Source organism: Stegostoma tigrinum, chromosome 2 (assembly GCF_030684315.1).
Source record: "Stegostoma tigrinum isolate sSteTig4 chromosome 2, sSteTig4.hap1, whole genome shotgun sequence".
Classification (NCBI taxonomy): Eukaryota; Metazoa; Chordata; class Chondrichthyes; order Orectolobiformes; family Stegostomatidae; genus Stegostoma; species Stegostoma tigrinum.
The window spans coordinates 38,687,332-38,704,419 of record NC_081355.1 but is presented as its reverse complement, the minus strand read 5'-3'; the positions used below and the strand labels follow the sequence as shown (position 1 = coordinate 38,704,419).

Below are 17,088 nucleotides of genomic sequence, written 5' to 3'. Positions count from 1 at the left end.
TCGACTTACCTGTTCGAGACTCAGTGGAAGTTGTCAAATGACTTGGGGAAATACTGATCATTTACAACTGGGCAGATGAATATATCAGAAGAAACACAATGTAACCAAATTATAGAAATGTAAAACACTTGATTTGAAACTAGCCTACACCATTGAAATTTCTGGAACTAGCGGAAATGAATTGAGTTGTCATTTTTCATTCACTGCCTTGTTAAACTCACCCTACACCACGCAGACATTCCCTGCCCCCTAGAGATTTTTTTAGAAGTGACGTTAAATTAGGAGGATTTTAGACCTGGTCACAAGGCACTAATGACTAGAATAAACTGAATAAACCAGCGCACTAAAACAGGGTCATCATTAATTTTTTTTGTATTAAAATAAATCTCCGGTGTTGTAGTCGTGTAACCTGTTAAGTCACGTGCAAACAACCAGTTGTGATAAATAATGAGAAATAAATAGTGCTCGCATAATTATTGTGACACACCGCACGAAGAAAAAAAATAACAGTAATAACCGGAGAGAGGATTCGTACTCGCTCACTTTTACTTTACCACAAAAGATTCTCAACCCCTATCATGTACACAGACAAGGGCAGTAGATTGCTGGGAACACTACCACCTACAAGTTCTCCTCCATTTCTGATTTGGTACAATTTCATCAGAGTTTCACTATCACTGGGTCAAAATCCTAGCACTTTCTTCTTAACAGCACTGTGAGTGTAGCTCTCACGCATGGCATTGGTTCAATAGAGCAGCTCACCACCACCTTTTCAAGGGCATTTGGGGATGGGCAATAAATGGCCTAGCTCAATGGCTCTAAATCTTTTCAGTATTAAACTTCAATGAGACAAACAACTCCATGGTACGCCCACTTTTTTCAGGTAAATAGACAGCCGGTAAAGTTACTTTTATTTGCATTTACTATAGTTATGGCCTTTCCTAGAGAAGTTTACAATGTAGTTCATATAATAAGCAAAAGAATAATCAAAAGCATTAATGTTTTAAATACATTAGCAAAAATACACTGTCTTTGACTGAGTGTAGACATACTTTCAAAATCTTCTCAATTCAACAATCTTTAACTCTTGGTGAACAATGGATCATAACAAAATGCAAAGTGGAGTAAATTGCAGTGAAGAGTTAGTTAGCAGGCAACCTGGGCCTACCAGTGCGCACAGAGCTTTTTGATCCAAGAAAGAATTGATGAGACAGCCACCTCAAAATCTTGCTCCACTGACAAGTGGTCTTTTCTGTTGTGTTGAAAATGCTAGCTCACTGAGCTATGCTGCCACAAACCACAAGAATATAGTAATCTCATCATCAGATATTCATGAACCCAGTTGGGCAAAACTCTTACAAAGACAGCTGTCTAAATTTCAGCTTCATGGTGCAATCCATCCTCTTCTTTTAATGTCAGATTTTGTGATGAATCAGAAGATAGTGAATTAAACAGATCGTGGTCTTTCATATTTGTTGAATAGAATTCAAACATCTTTTACGTTGCTTTGAGATGCTTAAATATAAGGGTGTGCATCTTCATGGCTGTATCTACTGTTGCTGATACTGGTGGAAACGTCTCCATGGAACCCCTTGCCACTGTCTCTTGTCAAATGCTCAGGTTTGACAGTTTCCCTGTGATAATCTTTGGATCATAGCATCATCTTTGTTCTTTTCCTGCACTTTAGTATTCAGCTTATCCAGATGACTTAAAACATCTGAGAGATAATATGTCAACTTAGCCCAGTAATCCTCAGATAGTAACTTTCTTTGAGGCAGTTCACGCATTGTTGAAAACTCGTCATTTTTCTTCCGAACTCATGAAAACTGTAGACAACCTTCCTCCAATATAACCATCAACCTTGGTGTGTAACAGTAAATGATGCCCAGCCCTCACTTCTGCACACAAAATAGTGAACAAACATAATTTCTGTGGGTGTCATTTGATGTAGTTCGTAATTTTCATGGTTTTCTCTTAACACTGCAGCTAACTGTGGTGGCATTGTTTTAGCTACAAGAGCTTCATGGTGGAGGATCCAAAGGGTGATCTGAATGTCAAGATTTTTCTCTTCCACCTTCCTGATCAATCATTTGACTTTCACTCTAATGAAGACTGCTCCATCGGTGAAAATGCCCTATTGTGCAGCCCAAATGTCCGCTTACTTTGGTGAACTCCTCAATTTGCAAAGAAGAGGTCCCACAAAGAGCTAACTTCTCTTGCAGCACTTCCATAATATCAGCTGACCAGGTTATCAATTCACTACTTAACTGTATTTTCAGAGATTGGAACTTTGTCAATCTCTTTTGCGGCATCAGCTTCTAATGTCAAACCTATAACTTTTTCACACGCAGGCATGATTATGGTTTCGGCAATGGTAAGGGACTTCTTTGATTTTCCTACAAGCTCAGCCACTGGGTTAGAGACAAAAAAAAACTGCAGATGCTGGAATCCAAGGTAGATAAAGAAGAGATGGGAAGAAGACAGCTGTGTTCTTCAGCCTTCTCTTTGTCAGCCACTGGATAACTAATGTCTTGAGGTTTATCAGATAGCTACACACACTCCATCAGATGTTGAGTCTGCTTGATGTTTTGTTGTCTCAAACTGTGTTTGTTCACGGGATTGATGTTTTATCTGTAAACGGTGCCAACTTACTTGGTAACTTCTTTCTGCAGCTGAGATATTCAAGGGCAAACAGTATTTCCTGTAAAATCCAAAAGTCAGATAGCTCTCATTACACCACCTTGGAACAACTCTTGCTTATTTGTCTTTGGGTCCAATTGTTTCATCGACTGGATTAACTGAAAAATTGCCTCTTTTGAAAAAAGGCTGACTTTTTTTTTCTTAGATCCTAAGACTTGGATCAGTAGCATAATTAGAATGAAATTTCAAAAGTAGTCACTTTAATATCCATGAAAATATGTCCAGGCTGGCAGGCCAGTTCAAAATAGCTGTTTCAATTGCATGCCTCTTTACTGCATATGCACAGTTTCTTCTACTGGAAATACGATACACAATCATTGTACATGGTCCTGTGCATGTGCAATCAGGCTGCTTAATGAGCAGATTTTCCTTCTGCTGCATGTGATATTGGAATTCTATATGTGCCTCTCTGGAAGCTTGTGCATGCAGACTTGATTACATCAGAAGATATTGCCTTCAGTAATAGACACCAAGGCTCTGAAGGAGGTCAGAAGCACAGAATCAGACTCGACTACATCCCTTTATTCAAATATTGTAGCATACTTCTCAACTTGTCATGGCACAATGGTTGAAAACCATTGGCTTAGCTAATGGGACATCCTGTGAATGAATATTTTAAAAATAATTGATTAAAATTTTTGCTGTATTTTATGTATATCCCTGTTAAACAGAGCCTCTGTGCTACTCATCCTGATTGGACATCCTGACATAGCTCGGTGAATTTGGATCAATGCGATATTGCGACAAGGTAGCACCAGGATGATCGTGAGGGAGGAGCAAACAGTTGCAGTATGCTGAATTATTTCTGTTTTCTACTTCTGCTCCGGCTGACTCTATAAATATGATTTAATACTCACTTTTCAGCATCTCTTTTCTGCTTATTATAGGGTAGAAGTGGTAGTAAAGTCATGACATTTTTTTTGTTATGAACTAAGTGGTAACTGGGTTCCACTGTATGTCACATTAAAAGGGGCCTTCTCTCTGAATTGGCCCATGGTTTGTCCACTTTGAAATAGGCCCCTGCAAAAATGGTCATCAGAAATTAGGCATTATTCACTGTTAAGTCTACTGTGTTCATTTTTAGCCTGTTCAAAGGTCAGGAACAATCATTTTGGCAAGTTAAAAATCATTCCCCTTTGATTTGCTATGACGAGCACTGTCAAATCCAGCCCTGTTTGAGTGATCGTAGATTGCTTGTATGACATCAGTGATTTCACTGAAGGCTTTTTCATTGGATAGAACCAAAATTCTATTTAACTGGTTTGTTCAAGGACCAGTTTGCACCCAAATCATTTTATTTATTTAATGTCACATTTATTTTGTTACAAAGTACAGTGAAAAGCGTTGCATAGTGTCACCACTCTCCAGGACCATCTTAAAACACTGAAAAATCTACCAAACATGGAATAGAAAAGCAGAAAAACAAAACAAAAATGTTTTCAACTTTACTGTTCTTATTGTTAAGTGCTCTGCAATGGACCTGTTGGCCCTGAGTTCCCTTCGCTACGCTGCTGGAACGAAGGTCATCACTCTATGGTGCAATCTTGTCTTCACCAGTGCCCTCACCACTATGAGTCTTCGTTGTATCATGTCAATGCACATGCTACCAATGCTGTCAGGTATCGCACTGGGTCAAACTCACCTCTGCCACTGCCATGAGTCTACTTTGGGCCCACCTCGCTGATGCAGCTGCTGCCACTGGGTTTCATACTGGGCTCAAACCCGCCTTCATCTCATTGAGTCTGTGCTGGATGCAGATTCTGCTGGGAACCCACTTGCCTCTACTGCAGCAGCCATGAGTTGAGCTAGGGCCGCTTGAGCTAGTAGAGCAGAAGCTGTCGGGAACCCAAACGTGCTACTGATGTCACCACCATTAGCCTGCGCTTCTGGGCCCACTTTCACCCGCTGATGCTGTTGTCTCAACCGAGCTCCTCAATGAAAGGCAAGTAAAAGAAACAAAAAGAAAAGCGCACACAGCAGATGAGCCCCAGTGCATAAGCCCTATTCCAACGTCATATGAGCTGGAGTAGGCCATTCAGCCTTTTTGAATCTGCTCAGCTTCATTGCTGATCTTTCATTTTTCACACCATTTTCCGGTACTTTACTTATAACTTTGCTTTTAATATGAGGAACATGCTCAGTGACTGAATCGCCACATCTCTTCTGTGCAAAGAATTTCAAAGGTTCACCACCCTCTAATGAAGAAATCTCACCTCAGTCCTAAGTGACCTATCTCTTGTTCTATGACTTATCCTCGAGTTCTAGAACCAGCCCCCTCCCCACCCCCCCCTTTGCAGGAAAAACATCCCACATCTCTCCTATCAATCCCAGTAAAATTTACATGTTTTAATGAGTTTATCTCTCTCAGACTTCTTCATATTTGACAACATCCAGGACAAAGAAGTCCCCTTGATTAGCACCACATCCACAAGCATCTATTCCCTCTATTACCGATGCTCAGTAGCAGCAGTGTGTACTATCCATAAGATGCACTGCAGAAATTCATCCAGATCCTTAGATTGCACTTGCCAAACCCATGACCACTTCCATCCAGAATTACAAGGGCAGCAGATACATGAAAACACCCCCTCTTGCAATTCCACCACCCGCTCCCCTCACCCCAAGCCACTCAGCATTCTGACTTGGAAATATGTCACTACTCTGTCTCTGTCGCTGGATCAAATTTCTGGAATTTGCTCCGAGGGCATTGTGGGTCTACCGACAGCACATGGACTGCAGCAGTTCAAGACAGCTCTATACCACCTTCTCAAGAGACCAGCAATGCCCAAGTCCGATGAGTGAATTTAAAAACAAATCCGGAGGAAAGGCCCATTTCTTTTGACTTTCTTTGTCATATGACAATGTAACTAACTACAAGTTGCTGAAAATTGGATTCGAGTTGGATTATTTTTCCTCCAGAATTCTCCTACATCTGTTCACTATTCTTTTTTGTACATTCCATTCCATAAATATATTGCAGCTTTTAGAAACTTAATGCAATTTGAGAAAATACACAGGGCATGTCAAGGCCAAAAGTGATTTTCAGGTTAGGAGGGTTGGGTGTATTAAGTATGTTATTGCTTAACTAAGTCAGTTCTACAAGAACATGATTTCATGTAGTGTTTAAGATGTTTGGACTTGTGTTTTTAATTAACTAGTATTCAGACCCCTAAACCTTGTCACAACAATTCCCCAAGGACTTTTGTTCCTAAATGTAAATGGGAAGGTAAGTTGAGCAAAATCTCAAGTGGGTACTCAATCTGGTTATGGCTGTGAAGGTTAAGTTAAAATTAATGATGTGACCTTGCATATACCTTTTGAAATATTTTACATAATCTAAGAAACTCACAATCTTGTCCTGTACTTGTTATTTGTCAACTATCCTCTAGTCAATGGACTGCCTTAAGAAAATAATGTTAAAATAATACAAGTATGTTAAGTGCAGACAATAATCTTCAGGCTATAATTCCCTGTTTCTAGCTATTCAAAGCTGGTATTTTTATTATTAGCTTTGCCATTGAACTGCTAGAGAAAATAATTATTTTACTTTTACAGATCGCTGATGATGGAGTTGGTTTAACAGGAATCCTTCAAAAGGATTTCAGAGAGAACATCATCAGGAAGTATCTGGGTTTTAACAGATCAGTTGAATTAGCTTCTAACGTGCTGTTTTCCCTGATTATTCACAATGTCACCAGTGAAGACTTTGGAAAGTATCAGTGTTCAATGTGGGCGCCTCTTGGGAGACAATATAGACAAGCAGATGTGGAACTCCGGGAAGTGGGTCAGTATATTACTGTGCTTTGATTTTAAATTATCCTCTTCTGTCTTGCAGTTTTCTGCATTTTTGCATTTACCATCAGTTACCTGATCGTGAAGTAGTTTTAAAGAGTTAGACATTATGCTTACTTTAAGACTTTAAAGCAATCCACAGTGTTGAATGTTTGTTTATTTTATAACTTTTTTGTTGTATGTGAGCATTGGTGGCAAAGATATATTTATTGCCCAATTTGGCCACTTTGAGACATGTTGGACCTTTTGAAATCTCAGTAACAGGAATGTGAACAGCAGTTTTGCATAGAATTACTTTTAATGTGACATCATGATACTGTAATTCAGAGATACAGGCCAAAAATAGTTGTTGATAATGCTTTGTATTAAAATTATGGACAGATGGATACCTGATGATTGCAGTCGGTAATTTTCCTTAAATACCACCAGTAATAATTTCTAGTCTGTTTTGATTGTGAACAATGGCTTGTGGACAAGTTTGTGGATAAATACTTGGATGGCCAATGACTTATTGATCACCTTTATGTAATAAAATTGTCTCTGCTTCACGGAGCCATTATAAGTTAAAGGTTACTGAGCCATATGTGAAATATTAGATCACATAACTAAGAGCTTGGTTAGGGATAGGATATAAGGAATGCCCTAAAAGGGGAAAGTGGGGTACAGAGTAGGTAGGAAAGGAATTCTTTAGGACATGGGCAGCTAAAAGCATCAATAATAGAACAATTAAAATGGGTGGTGTTCAAGATGTTGTCATTAATTGAGTGCAGAAATCTTTTATAAAATTCATTCACAGAGGGATGTGACTGTCGTTGGATGTGCCAGCAGTTATTGCCCGTCCCTAATTGCCCAGAGGATTGTTATGAGTCAGCCTCATTGCTGTGGGTGTGGAATCTTATTTAGGTCAGACCAGATATAGATGATAGATTTCATTCCCTAAAGGTCATTAATGAACCAGATGGGTTTTCAGACTATAAGACATAGGAGCAGATGTAGGCCATTCAGCCCATTGATTTTTTTTTAAAAGAAATTATGCTAATCAGATAATCCTCAATTTTACTTCACTGATTTTTCCTATAATCCTTGATTCCCTCACTAATTTAAAAATATGCCTCCCTCAGCTTTGAATATACCTAACAACCCAACTTTGACAGCTCTCTGCAGTAAAGAATTCCGCAGATTCAGTACTCTGAGAAATGAAATTCCCAGTCAGCCTTGCTCAAATATGCAACCTCTTACTCTAATATTAAAAGCCTCCCAATTTTTATATTCTACTCCCTGTAAAATAAAGGCTGTAATTCAATTTGCCATCTCTATTACCTGCTGAACCTGGATACTGGATTCATGGATGAGAACTGCCAACTTTCTTTGTTCCGTAGCTTTCTGCAGTCTTTTTATATTTAAATAATATTCAGTTCAGCTTCATTCTACCAAAGTGCATAACCTCCCTTTTACCCACATTATATTCTGTCTGCCAAGATTTTGCTCACTCACTTAACCTGTTCGTATCCCTCTGAGACTCAGTGTTATCCTTACCACTTGCCTTCCCATCTATTTTTGTGTCATTCGCAATCTTGGCTATGGTACACTCACTTTTCTCATCCAAGTCATTAATACATATCATAAATAATTGTGGTCCCAGCACTGATCCCTGTGGCACACCACTAACTTACAGGTTGCCATCCTGAAAATTCCCCTTTTGTCTCTCTGTTTTCTATTAGTTATCCAATCCTCTATCCATTCTAATATATACCTCCAACTCTATGGGCTGTTATGTTAATAAGTAGCCTAATGTGTGGTATGTTATCAAATGCCTTCTGAAAATCTAAATATATTAAATACGCTGTTTCCCCTTTACGTATCCTGATTGTCACCTCCTCAAAGAATTCTCATAAATTTGTCAGGCATCATTTCCCCTTCATGAAGCCATGCTGACTCTGCTTAGTCTTATAATGTATGTCTAAATGCTGTGCTACTACATTCTTCATAATAGACCCTAAAATATTCCTAATAGTGGGTGTTAAGCTAACTGGCCTCTAGTTATCTTTTTTGTTTCCCTCCCTTTTCCCACTTGTCATGATTATGTTGAGGTTTCTCCTGTATACTTTAACACTATCCTAAAGTGTACCTTTGATTGCTCTGCTGGTCTCTTTACATGCCCACTTCCCCATAAAGCAAATCTTTGGATATTTGGACATAGGCCCAAGACAATAAAGCTTAGTGTGTTGACTTGTGCCAGTATGTTTGCACTATGAAGTACTGCTTCATTGTTGACTTTCTTTTCCCATGTGGTGTGAAGATTACAATGTGGACACAGGATCTGGAAGTTATTGAGCCTTTTTTCTTCATCGGTGCAGGACACAGCTTTAATATAACCATCTTGGTCTTTTAGGGCAATTTACTTTTTTTCAATGCCTGTTTCATTAATCAGTCAACATTGATGTTTGCTTTTCTAGTTAAAATGCCAAGCTATTCACCTGGAAACAATTTCACATTGTAAGGTTTTGATATTTTAACACATTTTGCCAGAGAAGCTTTTCAAATTTAACTTTAGAATGCACAATCAAAGCTTCCATTCAATCTCTATTTTATGTAAATCTTAAACTGGTGAAAATGTTTACCTCATTGGATTAATACCAGTTTAATGTATCCTGATTTGCAAGATGGTGGTTAGATACATCTTTGAAACACCATGTCAAAATGAACATCATTTCTAGAGGTTGCATTGCTGGTATGGTGTCAGAAGAATTGTGTTCGTAGTGTCACAATGCTGTCTCCATGGCTCTGCTTGAGTTGGTTACCTGAGACCATTACTGGATGCTCTACTTTTAAATTTTTTTTTAAAATTTCTGCGACTTAAATGTCTTGACAGCTCAACAGTTGAAAGGGAATTTAAATGTCTAGGAGTTTGACAGTTCCAATGAGTTTATCTACTTATTTTTATTTTACACACATTCATATTTAATTTTATTAATTCCAAAGGCCTCTGATCTAGACCTGGTCCTGAGAAGTGCAAAGCTCATGATTCATGCTATGAACATTCCATTAACAAAAACTGGAAATATTTTAAGGCAGATGCACTTCTTTTATAGAGGTGCCCATGAATCACTGATGTGCAATCAACAGTCCACCTCCATTTTTCATTCAAACATGCAAAACCATTTTCTTAAGGGAACACCCCACTGGTTTGGATGAATAATTCAGAAAACTTGCATTTAGTCCTGTAAACAAGGATAGTGTAGCATGTTTCAGAGATAATGGGAACTGCAGATGCTGGAGAATTCCAAGATAATAAAATGTGAGGCTGGATGAACACAGCAGGCCAAGCAGCATCTCAGGAGCACATGCATGTTTATTAAGTTTATGATATAAGGATCTTTATGAAATGATCAGCAATTGATTGTAATGTTTACTTTTTTTTAAAATCAATCGTAAAGTAATTGGACTTTTTAAAAATATTTGCCCCATCCACTTCTGCTGAAGTACTAATCCAGCTGCATTTTCCAAGTGCAAGACTTTTTGCAGTCCATATAATGCAGACAGATTTTTAAGGTTTTTAGCAAAGATTTGTAGCTTGGGTTGTGGGTGAGCTTGTTGACTTGCTCGCCAAGCTGGCTTGTTTTTGTTCAAATGTTTTGCAACATGCTAGGTAACATCAGTGAGGTCTCCAATGAAGCAATGTTATTCTACTCCGTTTGTAACTGGAACAAAGTTACCAAAGTATCCTTACCCAAACAGACACACATGAATTTCTAGAGGCATGGTTCTCAACTCATTGGAACTGTCAAACTCCTAGACATTTAAATTCCCTTTCAACTGTTGAGCTGTCAAGACATTTAAGTCGCAGAAATTTTAAAAAAAAATTTAAAAGTAGAGCATCCAGTAATGGTCTCAGGTAACCAACTCAAGCAGAGCCATGGAGACAGCACTGTGACACTATGAACACAATTTTTATGACACCATACCATCATGCAATCAACAAACATATAGAATTGGACCTCATATACAAACCCATACAGAACAAAACCGGAAATGACACTAATTTCCGTAACGGACCAGACAGTATAAATTCCAAGCAGACACTGCTTCAGAGGCCTCACTGACGATGTTACCCAGCAAGATGACAAAATGTCTGAACGAAAACAAGCCAGTTCGATGAACAAGCCAGCAACCTCAATGCAGATAGATATCATTAATGGCTATAATACTATGCCTGGATGCTGAGCAGTATTAACATATAAAATAATCAGAGGGTTAGATAGGGTGGATAGGGAGGGCCTTTTTCCCAGGATGGTGACGGCGAGCATGAGGGGGCATAGCTTTAAATTGAGGGGCGAAAGATAGGATAGATGTCAGAGGTAGTTTCTTTACTCAGCGAGTAGTAAGGGAATGGAACGCTTTGCCTGCAACGGTAGTAGATTCGCCAACTTTAGGTACATTTAAGTCGTCATTGGATAAGCATATGGACGTACTTTGAATAGTGTAGGTTAGATGGGCTTGAGATCGGTATGACAGGTCGGCACACCATTGAGGGCCGAAGGGCCTGTACTGTGCTGTAATGTTCTATGTTCTAAATATAAACTCCCAAATAAGAAATATAGGATTTCTGGACAAGATAGATCAGTGCTGAACCTGAGGCAAGATTAAGGTCTAAAATATGTAACAGTTAAGAATCTAAAACTGTCATGCTAACTTCCCTTTTTTGCTCTCTAGGCATGTGCAAGGAGTCATAAAATGGCTGTAGATTGTCAGAAATGTAATGAAGTACAAGTGACTCGTTTCCTGGGAAAATCGCTAAGTGCTTAAAAACAAAGCATGTGAGGAGGTAGAACAGTTCAGGGCAAAACAAATGAAGGAGCACTATCCTGAAATCTTGTGTTTTCAAATAAATCTGTTGGACTGTAACCTGGTGTCATATGACTTCTGACCTTGCAGATTGCAAACACCAGGCAGATACCCCATTGCGGTTTACTGGTTGTGAGAGTTCTCATCCTGTTACAGTCATTCAGGACCTTCCCTGGTGCGCTGTGAGCTGCCTGTGTGCACCAGAAGACCAGTTCAAAATTGGTCCAAGGGTCCAAAGCCAACTGGACTCTATCATGACAATCAAGACTTTATCCCAGAGCTTCCGTGTGGGGATGAAGGGGAAAATCAGTGGGGGAGATCAGGGAATCCAAAACCTCGCTGGAGTCTGACTGTGTCACACCAACATCTGTCACTAAGCCCAGTTCCTCCTCCAGGTGGTTGTCCTCAGCCACAGGCCCCTCCCCCACTATTAGAATACAGGGTTGGCCAGGTGCCACCAACTAACTCCATTCTCCCAGTGACACCAGCTCCTGGGTCACTGGCAGGGGCTTCCCTGGTGGAATCCACCCTGGGGGAAGTTTATGGTTCTGTGCCATTGGGTGGCAGAAGCTCAGGGGACCCACTCCTCTCCTGACACTGGGTCACCTGGCCCCTCAGGGAAAAGGTCCTCCCCAATGACCAAGGTACCTGCTAAAACAGTCCAGGAGGGAGAAGTGAGGAAACCACCTTGCAATGACCCAGCACAGCTTACAATATCTGCACCGGAACTCTTGCAGGGCTCTGACTTGACCCTGGAGATCATTGAGATTTTTGCAGCAGGAAGCCCTGATGTAATCTCCAAGGCTCTGGACCTGACGACCTATGACACTGGAAGGGCAGACGGCGCCACAAACTCTCTCTTTGAAGGGAATAATCTTCTTCATCATGATGACGGTCTTCTTAGCCCTGCCACCTCCTCTCCCCACCCCCCCGACCCCGATATTCTTAGGAGTATCATGCCTGCCCACCAGTTGCTCAAAAAATACTTTTGGCTGGGGTCTGAGGCCAGGGGAGTGACAGTTCTGCCACTTCCGATTCACCAGAATCCCAGTGATCAGGTGATGAAGGGGGGGTGGTTGGGGATAGTGCAGTGGAGGGAATCACAGGATCAGAATATCATTGTGGGGAATCAGGCCTGGAATCCTTGGGCTAAGGATTGAGGCTACTGATCTTCAGTGAATGGAGATCTGGCTCAGAATCCCGCAGCTTGGGTGCATAGCACTGGGGTTAAAGCGCTCAACTGACAAGGGGAGGGGATCAGGCTTAGGATTCCTGTGTCAAAGTGACACAGATGCAGCCATAGGGGCATCTGTAACAGGGAGGGGGGGGCACAATTGAATGGACTCTAGGGCACAAGGGGACACATCCAGTTTGGCAGCTGCCAAGTGTCAGCTCCTACACTACACCTTCTTTCTGCCTAGCACCCAACCCACTCCAAGTCAGAGGTTGTGGGAATGGCGACAACTGGCTCAGGTTCCCCTTGTGGAGTTCTGTGTGTTACTTTTGAGATGGGGAAGCAAATTTTGAGGCAGTGCCATCAGCGGCTGCTGGTGTAGTTTTGAAGTGGAGCACGTGCTTCTTACACAAGTGACACCATCCAGAGGGCACAGTAGGCTGCCCCCTCATTTACCTCCTCCCAGACCAAATAACTAAACACCCAATCCCGGAAAGAGTAGATGTGTTGGAGGCTGCTTTCCCCAAGACCAAGCAGGAATGCACAATACCCAACTTCACCACTCCTAACAGCTGTAAACAAAAGAGGAGAAGCTCACGAGGGTGGAACACTGGAGATCACAATTCTCTGGGTCATGAGCTCCAAGGGATCTGCTGGCAAAAGGTCCCATCCACAGTGCGCCCCCCTCTCCAAGGCCAGGTTCACCACTTGGTCTTGATAAAAAGACAAAGACAATCTTCCCATACATCATCAGGCAGCAATGATGAGACACAGGAGCAGACATTAGGCCCTTCAGCTCATTGTGTCTGCTCTGCCAATCAATCATGGTTGATTGATTTCTTAACCCCATTCTCCTGCTTTTTCCCCATAACCCTTGATCCCCTTGACAACTAAGAACCTATCTATGATGAAGGATGGGGCTGGGGGTGATGTAGTGGAGGCAATCACAGGATCAGAATATCTTTGTGTGGAATCAGGCCTGGAATCCTTGGGCTAAGGATTGATGCTGCTGATTTTCAGTGAACGGGGATCTGGCTCAGAATCCGCGGCTCGGGTGCACAGGGCTGGGGTTAAAGCGCTCAACTGACAAGGGGAGGGGGCTTAAATATACTCAAATGACCTGGCATCCATAGCCTTATGTGGTCCTGAATTCATAGATTCTCTGGCTGAAGAACTTTCTCCTTAACACTGCTCCAAAAGGTTTTCCCTTTACTGTAAGGCTGTGCCTTCGGGCTCTAGTTTCTCCAACAATCGACTCTATCCAAGCCATTCAGTATTCTATACGCTTCAAATAGATCCCACCTTATCCTTCTAAACTCCATTGAGTCTTCAAACATTGCTCATATGTTAAGCTCTTCTTTCTTGGGACCATTCTCGTGAAAATCCTCCAAACCCGCTCCTGGGCTATTACATCTTTCCCGAGATGTGGGGCCTAAAACTGCACACAATACTCCAAATGTGGCCTGACCAGAGCCTCAGAAGTACGTCCCTGCCTTTATATTCGAGTCTTCTCAAAATAAATGCCAAAGTTGCATTTGCCTTCCTAAATACTGACTCAACCTGCAAGTTTACCTTGACAGAATCCTGGACTAGAACTCAAGTCTCTTTGAATTTTCTCCCCATTTAGAAGATAGTCCATGCTTTTATTCTTCTTACCAACATGCATGACTTCAGACTTTCCCACATTGTATTTCATCTGCCACATCTTTGTCCACTCTCTTAACCTGTCCAAATCCTTCTGCAGCCTCCCCACATCCTTAATACTAACTGTCACTACCTATCTTTGTATTGTCTGGAAACCCAGCCAGAATGCCCTCAGTTCCTTCATCTACATCATTAATGTATGAAGTGAAAAGGTGTGCTCCCAACACTGATCCTTGTGGAATTCTACTTGTCCATGGCTACTATCCTGAGAAAGACCCTTTTAACTCCATTCTCTGCTTTCTGCCAGATTGCCAATCTTCTTTCCATGCTAACACCTTGCCTCTAACACCTTATCTTACTCAGCAGCCTCCTGTGCGGCACCTTGTCAAACACCTTCTTGAAGTCCAGGTAGATAACATCCATTGGCTCCTCTTGGTCTAACCTGCTCATTACTTTCTGTAAGAATTGAACAGATTCATTGGGCATAACCTCCCCTTAATGAGGCCATGCTGACTTAGCCCTATTTTACCATGCACTTCCAAGCATTCAGAAATCTCATGCTTCATAATGGACTCTCTAATCATACCCACGACAGAGGTTAGGCTAATCGGCCTGTACTTTGCAGTCTTTTTTTGCCTTACTTCCTTTTTAAACAGGTGTCACGTTAGTGATTTCCCAGCCCTTTGGGACCCTGCCTGACTGTAGTAATTCCTGAAAGATCACCACTAACACCTCCACTATCTCTTCAGCTATCTCTAAGAACTCTGGAGTGTAGTCCATCTGGTCCAGGTGATTTATCCACCTTCAGGCCATTAATTTTTTCTAGCACCTTCTTCTTGGTGATGGCCACCATACTCAGCTGTGCCCCCGACTCTCTTGAATTTTTTGGGATATTACTTGTGTCTTCTACTGTAAAGACTGATGCAAAGTAATTATTCAGTTCCTCAGCCATTTCCAGCCATCCCTTAATGCATGCCTCTGTGGTCCTGTGCAGGTTAGCATAAGTTTTGACCCCCAGGTTTTTTGCAAAGTCCTGAAAGGTGAAGAAGCCACAATGGGGCCCGAAACAGCAGCTACCACGGAGTAGGCTCAGTTGGGTCCTGGTGATTGTGATATTAAGGTCACCATTTCAAACATATCGAGAAAGGGGATGGGGAAGGCAGAGGTCCCTGATAGGGCTGGTGAGTTCTAAAAGTGGTTGCCTCAGCAGCGCTCACAACAGTCTAAAGGTGGAGCCCAGGCAGCAGCAATGTGACCAGCGACCAGCACTCAATCCCAGGGCAGGGCCTAAGCAGCAGCACCAATACAGGACCCCGAGTCGACTCTTCTCCCTTCAGGGTAGTCTTCTCTCTTGACCTCCAGGCTCTCCTCTTCCTGCCAGCAGTCAGTGTCCATGTCCGCTTCCTGTGGGTGTGGTAGATTCCCCACATCTTTCAGTTCAGGGGTAGAGACTCTAACACTACACCACAAGCATATTTAATTTTTTTTAAAGAGGGTCCCATTTCCTTTTCTTCCCCACCACCACCCCTTCCCCTGACAGAAGAGGAACACAACAAAAGCTTGTGATTTCAAATAAACCTGTTCGACTGTAACCTGGTGTTGTATGATTTGACTTCATTTCAAAAGGAATGCAGTATAAAAATGTGAGTTTTGCTCAAATTGTATAAGGCACTAGACAGACCACAGCTAGAATAATATGAATAGTTTTGGACCCCTTAGCTAAAGAAGGCTAGACTGACTTTAGAAATAATCCGGAGAAGGTTCACTAGGCTGATTGTATCAGTGATAATGGGAACTGCAGATGCTGTAGAATCCAAGATAACAAAGTGCGGAGCTGGATGAACACAGCAGGCCAAGCAGGATCTCAGGAGCACAAAAGCTGACGTTTTGGGCCTAGACCCTTCAAAAGAGAGGGGGATGGGGAGAAGGAACTGGAATAAATAGGGAGATAGGGGGAGACGGACCGAAGATGGAGAGAAAAGAAGATAGGTAGAGAGGAGAGTATAGGTGAGGAGGTAGGGAGGGGATAGGTCAGTCCAGGGAAGACGGACAGGTCAACGAGGCGGGATGAGATGGTAGGTAGGAAATGGAGGTGCAGCTTGAGGTGGGAGGAAGGGATGGGTGGGAGGAAGAACAGGTTAGGGAAGCGGAGACTGGCTGAGCTGGTTTTGGGATGCAGTGGCGGGGGGGGAAGGGTCAAGCTGGGCTGGTTTTGTGATGCAGTGGGGGGAGGGGAAGAACTGGGCTGGTTTTGGGATGCGGTGGGGGGGGAGGGGAGATTTTGAAGCTTGCGAAGTCCACATTGATGCCATTGGGCTGCAGGGTTCCCAAGCAAAGTGAGAGTTGCTGTTCTTGCAACCTTCGGGTGACATCATTGTAGCACTGCAGGAGGCCCATGATGGACATGTCGTCTGAGGAATGGGAGGGGGAGTTAAAATGGTTCGCGACTGGGTGGTGCAGTTGTTTGTTGCGGACCGAGCGGAGGTGTTCTGCAAAGTTGTCCCCAAGCCTCCGCTTGGTTTCCCCAATGTAGAGGAAGCCACACCGGGTACAATGGAAATTTGAAAAAAATATGAAAATTTTCCATATCAAGCAGATGTTCACCTGCACATCTGCCAATGTGGTATATTGTATCCATTTTTTTCCCCTCAGTGTAGTAGATCTGTGAAGTTCTTTACCACAGAGTTCTGTCAAAGCTGTTAAGTATGTTCAAGGTGAGGATAAACAGATTTTTAAGCAGTAAGGGAATCAAGGAATATGGGAAAAAGCAGGAAAGTGAAGGTTGATCACAGATCTGCTATGATCTGATTGAATAGTGGACCCGACTGTGGACATGGGCTGAATAGTGTACTATGGCTGCTACATTTTAAGATTCTACTGAATTTTGGGACCAACTGTTTACACCAATGCCCACTCATAAAACTCAGCCTAAA

The 17,088-nt window shown here is 42.0% G+C and overlaps 1 protein-coding gene across 3 annotated transcripts in view; it reads right to left on the bottom strand.

Annotated features, from left to right (window-relative positions):
• The window catches only part of rnf182 (ring finger protein 182), a 113,611-nt gene that overhangs the window by 68,105 nt on the left and 28,418 nt on the right, over positions 1–17,088 (bottom strand). For 2 of the 3 annotated variants that reach the window (XM_048550741.1, XM_048550751.2), the window contains exon 1: positions 10–192. The exons of the other annotated variant lie outside the window; for it this stretch is intronic. In XM_048550741.1, coding sequence (XP_048406698.1) covers positions 10–61 — 52 coding nt within the window. In that variant the 5' untranslated portion in view covers positions 62–192. Of the gene's footprint in view, positions 1–9; positions 193–17,088 lie in introns of those variants that run through there. 3 annotated transcript variants of the gene reach the window in all.